The following is a 9,603-nucleotide window of genomic DNA, read 5'->3' as shown; positions in this document are numbered from 1 at the left end:
TGGGCCAAATTTCTATAGCCGACCATACAAAGGATTTTCTATAGCTTACCATAGAAAATTTTTGTATGGGTTTCCTTGGGCGCAGCGCCCCCACGCGGCTCTGATTTGTAGTGTGCTGGGACGCCAGGCTGCCGAATGAGCGACGCGCGTGGGAAATAAACGAGCAGTTCTATTTTGGTTCTTGCCTCGGTGCGTCGTGTCGCCCTTCGCAGGCATGTTGGCCTTCACCCGTAGTCGGCGACTACAGCCCGGCCATCAGCGATCATAGCATGCACCTCGCAGAAAAACCTTGAAATGTCAAATGGCTTCCACTAAGCCCGTTTTTGAGTTATGCCAATCACGGAAAGCAGCTCCAAACTGATAGCATGGACACATAGTCGCGATGCTTTCCAGTTGAGTTTCATTTATTTATTTCTTGGGCCGATGAGGCGGCGGCAAGCAGCAACTTTGCGCAGGGTGCTTCACCGTCTGAAAAGATAGCGCAAAAATATCAAAATACGTTTCGTCATTTCACATCTCTACAACAGCAAATTAAGTGCGAAGTAAAAAAAGCTGTATCCTGCTAATACGCTGTAGAAATATTCAGTATTTCGCTAAATATATATGGGAAGACAAAATACTATATGACAAGTGTAACCCATCCCCATTCATTCGCGAAAGTAACTAGACAAGGGTTAAAAGACAGCTGCTAGATTTGTTGCGTGTGTTTATGGAATGCTTTTGAGCATTCGTCCAAATTAGAACTTATTGAGAAGAGCCCAATGATTCGTCAATAATTTCTTACAACCGCGTTTTTTTTTGAAACTCGAGGGACGATTTGTCAGCGCAGAGAGCCGGCGTTTGAACTATTTCCCAACAATGAATAAGTCACAGTACGGTGATGTGATGGTGAGAAACAGGTCATAATCAGATGCTGTTCGCTGCAGCCTCGCCGCCCATGATCCATGGACCATGTCCGGGGCACACAATGGTAGCTGCGTCAGTTTGGGGCTCTCACGTGAGTGCGTGAACCTGTCGCAATCGCGCACGAAGTTCGGTTTTCCACCACCGCATCTTCCTCTTGGTGGCAGTTGCACTTAGACCTCCGAATCCATTGTTGCAGACAACACAAACGAGAACGAAGAGAAAAGCAATGACCGACGATTTCGTCGTAGGATGGTCGGGAAAACGGGCGCGACAACCGGAAGTTGCAAGTGAAATGTCAACCGATGGCTTGAGCATTCCTTAAGCTGTTTTTCACCAATTCTGCCAAGTTTCTTGGTCAGTGTTATTTGAAGGGGGAGAGGAGGAGCTTCATTTCTAATCGTCGAAATCTCCGGTTGTGAAGACGCTCGCTCAAAATTATGGCAATGGGCAGACGAGCGATGCAGCCGATTGCTCCTCTGCATAACCTAACATTAGTTGATGGCATTTCCTGGTCTATTTTACTGTAGAGTATGCCATTACATATCGCTTGCTTGCATCAAGAATTCCTAGCCCAACATTGGTAAACCGTGAAAGCATACCAGTTGTGAGAAGACAAAAAAGGCGTTGTTATGGTCGTTATCTCAGTACTGCGACGAACGCAGCTCATACAGAAGGACCCGTGTGTGCTGCGCAGCGTATAAGCGATGGTTTTATCTCCGCTGTTCCGCAACAGCTTTTTTAGGACGATCCTGCTCCTTTGAGTAGCGGAGCGACGCAGCTACCTCACTGGCCTTACATCCAGGGGCAGGGACGTTCGGGAGAGACATATAATTTATGAGGTTGGGTATCTGTTCCAAGCTCCTCATCATCTTTTCAAGACATTCTCAGGGTGACATCACAGCGTAGGAGGTAGCGTGCGTAGCACTTGCAAATGCTCAGCTTTAATGCACTCGATAAGGCACAAATGATCAACTAACAGCTGTCCTTATTGTGCCACCCATTTTCTTTCTATTATCTGGGCTGCTTGCTATCACCCAGTAGCGAGAGCAGACGCTTTTTCGTTGGCTCTTTTCCGTTGTCAACCGATTACGTGTTTGCATAGCCCGGAAGGCGACGCTTCTGCGTCCACAGGCTTGACGCGCCTATTTAAGCTTATTATACGCAGCCGTGATAAGGCGTTTGCCGACTAGCGGAAGGCTACTGCGCTATGCTAAAACAAACTTGTCTGCAATATGACTGGTAAAATGCAAAAATATCTTATAATTTTGGCGCCGTGGAGACACGTCACTTAGGTAATACTGTGGTAAAGAACGTTCACGCAATCCGCAGAGAAATGCAAATGGTGCTTACCTTGGTTAAACTCATAGCATAGTCACGCTCCCTCTCAGACGAGGGACAGCCTGCGTCATGAGGCGGCCGCCGTCTGAAGCTCTTCACCAGACGCCACCGGCACGGTTGCCTGGTCATGGTCCTCGCTAAGGGAAAGGTAGAGCGAATGCCAGCTAGGCTCACGCTCCGTGCTCAGGCTGCCCACGCGGTCGATGTATTGGTGCACGAGGCTCGCGCTGTCCACCTTTCCCACGTCTCCGTACATACCGCCGTCGTCGTCGTCTTCAGGTGGAGTGCTCGGAACCTGCGCGCAATTAGTTCCTGTCGCACTCAACGCGGCAGCTGACCTTTGCGCTAGGATGTGCATCTTATGACCTCTTACGGTGTGCAGCAGCTTTATTCCATAGATATTACTTGCGTAAGCAATAACCTCTCTTGAATGTTCAAACCGCTTACCTGCACTACAAAAGGGCAAACCAAAGAAGCTGCGATCATGTGCAAAGTGGCAGAATGGAATGGCCGCCCGTTTCTGGTCGCTTTGTAGCCAGTAGCAGCAGAGACCTAGGCTTAAGCAGCCCAAAGCAGATGTGAAGGTACGGTTAAGACATCTTTGCGACGCTTCTTATGACAGTGTCATAAAGTGGATTACAAATTTAATGTCACACCATTGAACGGCTGCCGATCATGGTAGTGGAGGAATGAACCGCCCATAGACTCTGTGCGACCGGATCTGCAAAGCCATGTACATGTATTTTTTTTTTCAGGCAATAAAGCGCACACTGTTATCGTCACATAAGGCAAGGTTGATTTTGTTTTATGAGGTTTATGAAGTTTAACGTCGAATTAAACTATAAGGATCGCCGTTACGAAGGCTCTGGATAATCTCAACCATGCCGGGTTAATAACGTGAACTGACGTCCAAACGAACATGGGTGCCTCTTTTAGATCTCTTTTAGACGGCCACCTAGAATAGGAACCAAATTTATTTCACAAACACGCTAAAAAGATCTCCGAAAAAAAGAAACCTTCTTTTGCAGCTTGACGAGGCACAAAAGCAGTTAGAGAGTCATGACATTCATATATGTGAGCAATTTCAATAATGCAAAACTGCGTGAAAAAAACGCAATGCACACTGTAATATAAAAACAGAAGTATGATCAATAAATGCGATTGTGAGCCGGTAACTGCAATTTTTTGGCTCATCATTTTGCGAGGATATGACCGAGGTAACAACGAAACTCTTGCGGCACATTTAAACGGTTTCTTCTTGCGCATTCCTACAGCTTCAAGAAGCTTCCAAGAGCGAGATTGTGCAGCAATATTCCCAATTACTTGCCTTTTTTTTTTTTTTCATCAGTGAGAATGCAGTCAATCTTGCACGTAACGAGGCTCATTGCGACCTGCAGAGCTTGTTTTCGTGTCGTGAAAAGGCAGAAATAAGCTTATTGAAGGGTCTCTTCGAGGCACTGTCACTTATCTTGTGAGTGAGTTGCCGCTGCTCTCTTCTGCGCACTACCGCATCTTCTACTCCGCTTAATGGTTCGTTTAGACAATGGCAGGAATGGACACAGTATGTGCGCATAAAAGTCACTCTTTGCCGTTGTCGCTTTAATGCACGCATTTAGACACTGGCTCAGTCATCGCGCAATATCATCACGGTTTATTCTCAAGTGGAGGAACATTTTGGTAAGGTAGTGAGCGGAAACTTTACGCGGTGTGCACCTGCGTTATCTGGCGCAACGTTTTTGGCATTGCATACTTTCGTGTGTAGGACCGTGTGTACTGCAGCACGATCGTTCGCAAGCTTCGATGAGCTGCGTAGTGCTAATATCCCTTTAAGAACAACTTGCGATGTAGTACATCTGCTTTTCAGTGTCACAGTTGCAGGGGCCGGCAAGTTTGTTTAGTTGGTTTGTGCTAGCTTAATTATAGGTAAAAGTGGATATTATTTACAATATTTCTAGCAACGTTGGAACTGTTTCCTTGATATAATTCCTGATTGGGCCATTGTAGCGACTTTCCCTACTGCCGTGAAAAGCATGCTGAACAAGTTAGCATACGTCAGTTGCTGTTTGGACTAAACCCTGTGTGCGAGTGTGAAGTCTGCATTGTTCGATGCCTTCCTACAATTACTTTTTTACGAATAGAGTCGTCGTCGCTTGCCACAACAATAAAAAATTTGGACTCTTGAAGCATCTTCAGCATACTGTCCTACTTTGAAACGCGTTTCTCGTGTCCGGCGTGACAAAATTACTAACCAGTTTTAGCGAATTTGAACCCAGTGAATTGCGATGGGCTGATGAGCTATGTGAGACTCTGGGGCACGGCACTTTCGGGTGTCAAATACCCTTCACCATGTGACAACGGTAGTGATTGCAGAAACCCTGAAAGTATGAAACGCCGCACATCAGTTTCTGTGCACTGAACACGTTGCGAACTAAGTATATGAATAGGCGCGAGATGAGTGCTCAAGGCGTAGCCAATCCCGGTTTGTGGCTGGAGCTCACTGAGACCGTATGGGTCCGATTGGTTGGTAAATGAATAAAAACTGTTCTTTGAGACCAGTCTACAAGCTTGAGCAGCACTGGCTTACGCCGGCTGAGGAAAAAAAAAGAAAAACGTTGCAATGCGATTGGGCCAATATGGTCCGCAAGTTGGCACCCTTTTTGTCTCGAGATAACAAATAGTATATTTTGTATCGTATTTTAAATACAAACGGCCTACAAACGTTGGTGAAAAATTAGCGCAGGAAGTAAATATTGTGTATTGGACGACGTGTCTATAAGTGATAGCTTGCTAAGAGTTTCGTGAACGTTAAGGCTCAGTACAAAAATAATAAATGTAAGGTTGATAGATGCCTGGTTCCCAAGCACATCGTAGTATTGTCACTTAATTAATAGCGCTCCGCAGTATTGCATCCGGACCTCATTTTTCCCACGAAGCATAGCCGTATTTACCCAGCGCCAGTGGTTTTGTTTTGTTGACCGAGCCAACATGGCGGGCGTAAATCTCGGAGAGTTAAGAGATGGCGCTCCGAAATTCGCATATCGTCTATCGTAAAGACAATATTCAATCACGTTCACATGTTAGGCTTCAGGACACATGATTAAACTTCCAACTGAAGGCTATCAAAACCAAAGGCGACCCGAGTTTTGAAAATATCTAGAACGGCATTTTGATTTGTGCTATTCAGCTTTAAACACGGGATTTTAAGTTCTTTGAGTTTGCTTTTCAGAATACGCTTTTATAATGTAGCACCACTTGAAAAAAAAAAAAGCAGAAAGAGGTTGAAGACGTTTACGTGATTTACGTGACGAAGCTACGGAAGTGTCATGAAAAAGTTGCCGATACTCGTGCGCAACATTGGCAACAAATACCTGTGACTGACCAGAGTGAAGATGGATCAAACTGAGGGCAAGAAACTCCTTGTGTCAACACTAACGAGAAGTTAGTTTCGGCTACATCAGGGATGCCATTTTAGCAAGGGGCACTGCGGAAAAGTAATCTTAGACGGATATTAAACGAGCGTTTATCGAGATTATTATTTTTAGATCACAATGTTAAATAAAAAATTTTTTAAACGGGACTGGCATTTGGTTTTGAAGGCCTTCAATTTCTCAAAACCTTCTTGTGTTCTAAAATAAAAAACCTAATATTTTATTTGTTGAATTTCAAATTTGACACCTTTGTGTTGCTCACTGCCGCTAAAATTATGCGCGCCTTGCCGTAGAACATAATTCAGCAAATCACACATGTGTATCTTTAACGAGGATTTAAAAACACAAATCGGAATTCACTAATTTGGAACATCTGGTATTTCGGGGGTCTGACGGCTGAGCCACGCGTATAAAAACATAATTCGTGCTGGTGCCCATACGAAGCGAGATGCACAGAGCTACATGTGTAAAATACAATTCACTCTCTTTCGTTGTCCCGTCTAGGCGTTGGCATAAAATGCTTGCAGATGCCGGCGTAGCACATTCCAGAGAGTAAACTTTCCTGCATTTTCTAGTCTCTGCTTAAAAAAGCCACCTGTCTACTGCATCGCTTAAAAGACTGAGTGAAACGTCCAGGAGCACTATTTTCCGCCATCCTCACTGTTTGCAACGGATCCCGTACGGGCCGCAAGGCTCACGCCATGATGGACTTCGCACGGTTTTTACGCGGGCACGCGAATTTTACAACTCGCGAGGCACTGTGCTTCACATCAATTCACGAGGACTGTGAGTACACCTCTTAGTCTTCCAAGAGAGCGCAAACACTTCCCACTGCTATGTGGTTTCGCCAACTATAAGGAACAAGAAAGACAGTACGTATTCTTGGCGCGGGCGTCTTTCCGGTGACGGCGCGTTAAGTACGCGCCGAAAGCTAGGCGGAAACTTTCGCCCATGTTTCGTCAGGCTCGGCTCCGTGTTCTCTTTTAGGTACTGTGTCACTTCGATGCCATGCTCTGTCGTGGCGACAAGGCTACCTACGATGCATCGACAACGGTCGCTAAAAGAAAAGTATGCTTGCCGTTATTCATGCGGAAATATTGTTTTGGGGCGGATTCGAACTTCGCACAGTTTACACTGCTCGTCACCCTGTTGGAAGCTTTCCTTTGCTGTGGCAGGTAGCTCGACAGCCAATTTCTGGCAACTTATAGAACACACGCATCGTGGCCGAATCGGAAAGTTGATTGTTGGCAGTTCAGTTTGCCCCAACTCAGTCGACCCGCCTCACAAGCAAGGTAGGCAGGATGCGGCGGTGTTTTATCCAATCTACTCATTTGCCTCCGACTGCTAGTCTTACGATTGCACTGTTAAAACTACGTGATTTTGTTGGCTGAGCTGAGGTGCACGCGCGAGACGATGCCTTGACGCGGAGGGGTGACGGATACGCGCATTGACATTTAGTGTCAACGCACTACTTCACGAAGTCTAACCAGCTCGATATTTCCTGCGTCGTCGAATTGGAAAGCGCTGCCAACTCGGTCTGCTTTTAAGATAAGGTGATAGGATCAGAATCCAGCCTTCAAATACAAATGTATTCTCGTCATTATGAGAAGTCCGGCAGACATTGTGTGTTCGTAGGGAGGAAGTTTAAAGTGTTTGATATTATGAGGAGGAAATACAAAGAAACTATAGTTCTCTCTTTCACAGGACATTCGTGACAGTCAATACAGAACATTTGCAGGCAAATTGGTGCACGCGCTGCTCCTAGGCGTTTTTATGACGTGGTTAAAATGGGTATAATGATTACGTCGTCCCTGAATAATATGGTCAATATGCACAACGGCACTCCTCACGAGCGTCCTCAAGAAGATGACAGCAAGAGGATAGCGACAACGCCATTTACGTCCACCATACGCCGAACTAGTGCTTTTTTAGTTGGACTTGACTCAGACGTACAACCTTCGCACTTTTGTTTTACTTCGGAAGGGGGGCGGGGACGGAGGTAGCGAACGCCATCATTTAGTGGGTCGACTTGTATTTGGAGCCAAGATATAGCAGCCAAATATAAGGTGTTTCGCCTATGATTTTCTGCACTTCTTAAATATTCGCACTTTGAGTTTAAAGAGCGCACTCTTTGGTAGTGGCAGCGATGATGGGCATCAGAAAATAGCTGAACCGTGTTCATTAAAATCCTGCTTAAGGCATACTGGCATCTTTTCAATAATACTGGTAGCTATTCATTCAATAGCTGGCTAGTAGTCCGTCGTAGCTATTCTCTATATCAGCTCTCGAATTTAGAAAATATCTTTCTCGTGTCCGTTACACCAGAATAACTTTTGAAGCTAGCAGTTAGAGCGCTCAAATGCTTAGAAGGGGGACCTAGGTTCAAATGCTGTCGTGGCGGTCGCGTTTTGAACGCGACAGGCGCCTACGTACTGTGCGACGTCAATGCACGCGAAAGAAACACACATGATATGAATTACCGGAGCCCGCCACTAGAGAATCCCTTCTGCCCAGAGTCGCTTTGGATCGCTAATCCCCAGGAGCCAAAACAGACCAGTACACACCCCACAAGCCTCACAGCATTTATTTATTGTTGTTTCATATTCTCTATACTTTAAAAATGTAGAGGCTCGAACTTTCGTGGTCCCTTAAATTCCTAGAAAACGGAGTAAAAATTTGAAGCGATCACAACCGGAAGATGCGCAAACCTGAAGAAACCTTTCGGGCGGATCCACCGGAGACGAGACAGCTGCCGCCGGCGGAGGCCTGTCTGTCGGAGGGCGCATCTCGAGGAGCGGGCTGCGGCTTGGGAATGGAATGGGGGAGGATTGTGATGTCTTGGCCCTGCAGCATTGGAAAGAAAAAAAAAAGTAACCTAATTGCCTAGGCGAGGCGCCTAAGCATTATGCTATCATAAATTAGATGTCCTGTGTAGTTGTTACACCCGCAAAAAAACTTTTAGCCACCTTTCACTCAGTGAGATTCCTATCTGATGGTTGCATGCACGTCATTATGAGCAGTCCGGCAGGTATTGCGTATTCGTAGGGAAGAAGTTTAAAGTGCTTGATATTATATGCAGTGACTACACAGAAACTATGGTTCTCTCTTTCACAGAACATTCGTGACAGTCAATTCAGAGCATTCGCAGGCAAATTGGTGCAATGGCTTTGATGGTCTTCTCTCGAAGCTTACAGGAACTATATTGTGAATTCAACTGTAAAATCGTACTCATCATAATTAGTGAAAAACACTTCGCGAAAATTGGTTTTTAATTGAGTGCAATTGTTAAAATATGGTGGTTTCAAGAGAGAAGAAAAGCTACTTACGAAAATTACCTATCCCAATTTATCCCAAATAGTGGAAATAGTTTTTGTTTGAATACATTTCACCTTTTCAGGTGAAATTCACTCTCCTTTAGAACTGTCAATTTATTGAGTTGATTGCAGGAAGAGGATTGCAATTCTTTGTAATGTGCAGAAGAATTTTACGTTGCATTCGAGCGCCTGCGTTGTTCTTCCCTCGCTTCGTCCCGTTATTACGCTGTTCCCTTTTTAGCGACGTTAAACCAGTTAGCTCGCCAGAACACCATAATGAATTCCATGAAAACTTGTTTAGTTGAGGTCTGTTCTTTTAAATTAATGAAGGGTTTGGTAAAGTTAATGGTAATATCTCATTTGCATTCCAAGACTTCTCAAGTCACTTGCACGAGTTTTTTGAGCGGACTTACTCTCATTTTCTCATTCATCTGCAAAAAGAACGTAGCGGTCAGCTGCTACTAAATGATATTGTATCTAAGGGATCACATTAAACTCTTTTGCTCTTTTATATGTGTGCAAATGACGAGTTCATTCATATCCGAAACTAAATTTTCGATACGCAGATCACAGTTTTGGTACCAAAAGTATATAAACAATGTGAGAGTCAAGCATTT

General features: G+C 45.0%; 1 protein-coding gene across 1 annotated transcript; it reads right to left on the bottom strand.

The window, feature by feature from the left end:
- Positions 1–418: 418 nt before the first annotated feature.
- On the bottom strand, positions 419–8,512 carry LOC146182865 (uncharacterized). Its single transcript, XM_084608656.1, has 3 exons — positions 8,381–8,512; positions 2,257–2,539; positions 419–468 (listed from the first exon to the last, which is right to left on the bottom strand). Exons 1-2 carry the CDS (start codon positions 8,456–8,458, stop codon positions 2,312–2,314), a joined length of 306 nt encoding a protein of 101 aa, XP_084464782.1. The 5' UTR covers positions 8,459–8,512; the 3' UTR covers positions 419–468; positions 2,257–2,311.
- Positions 8,513–9,603: the final 1,091 nt, after the last annotated feature.

This window comes from Amblyomma maculatum, chromosome 7 (genome assembly GCF_055883805.1).
Source record: "Amblyomma maculatum isolate TAMU_Amacu chromosome 7, ASM5588380v1, whole genome shotgun sequence".
Taxonomy (NCBI): Eukaryota; Metazoa; Arthropoda; class Arachnida; order Ixodida; family Ixodidae; genus Amblyomma; species Amblyomma maculatum.
The sequence above is the reverse complement of the archived record's forward strand: the minus strand, read 5'-3'. Positions and strand labels throughout refer to the sequence as shown.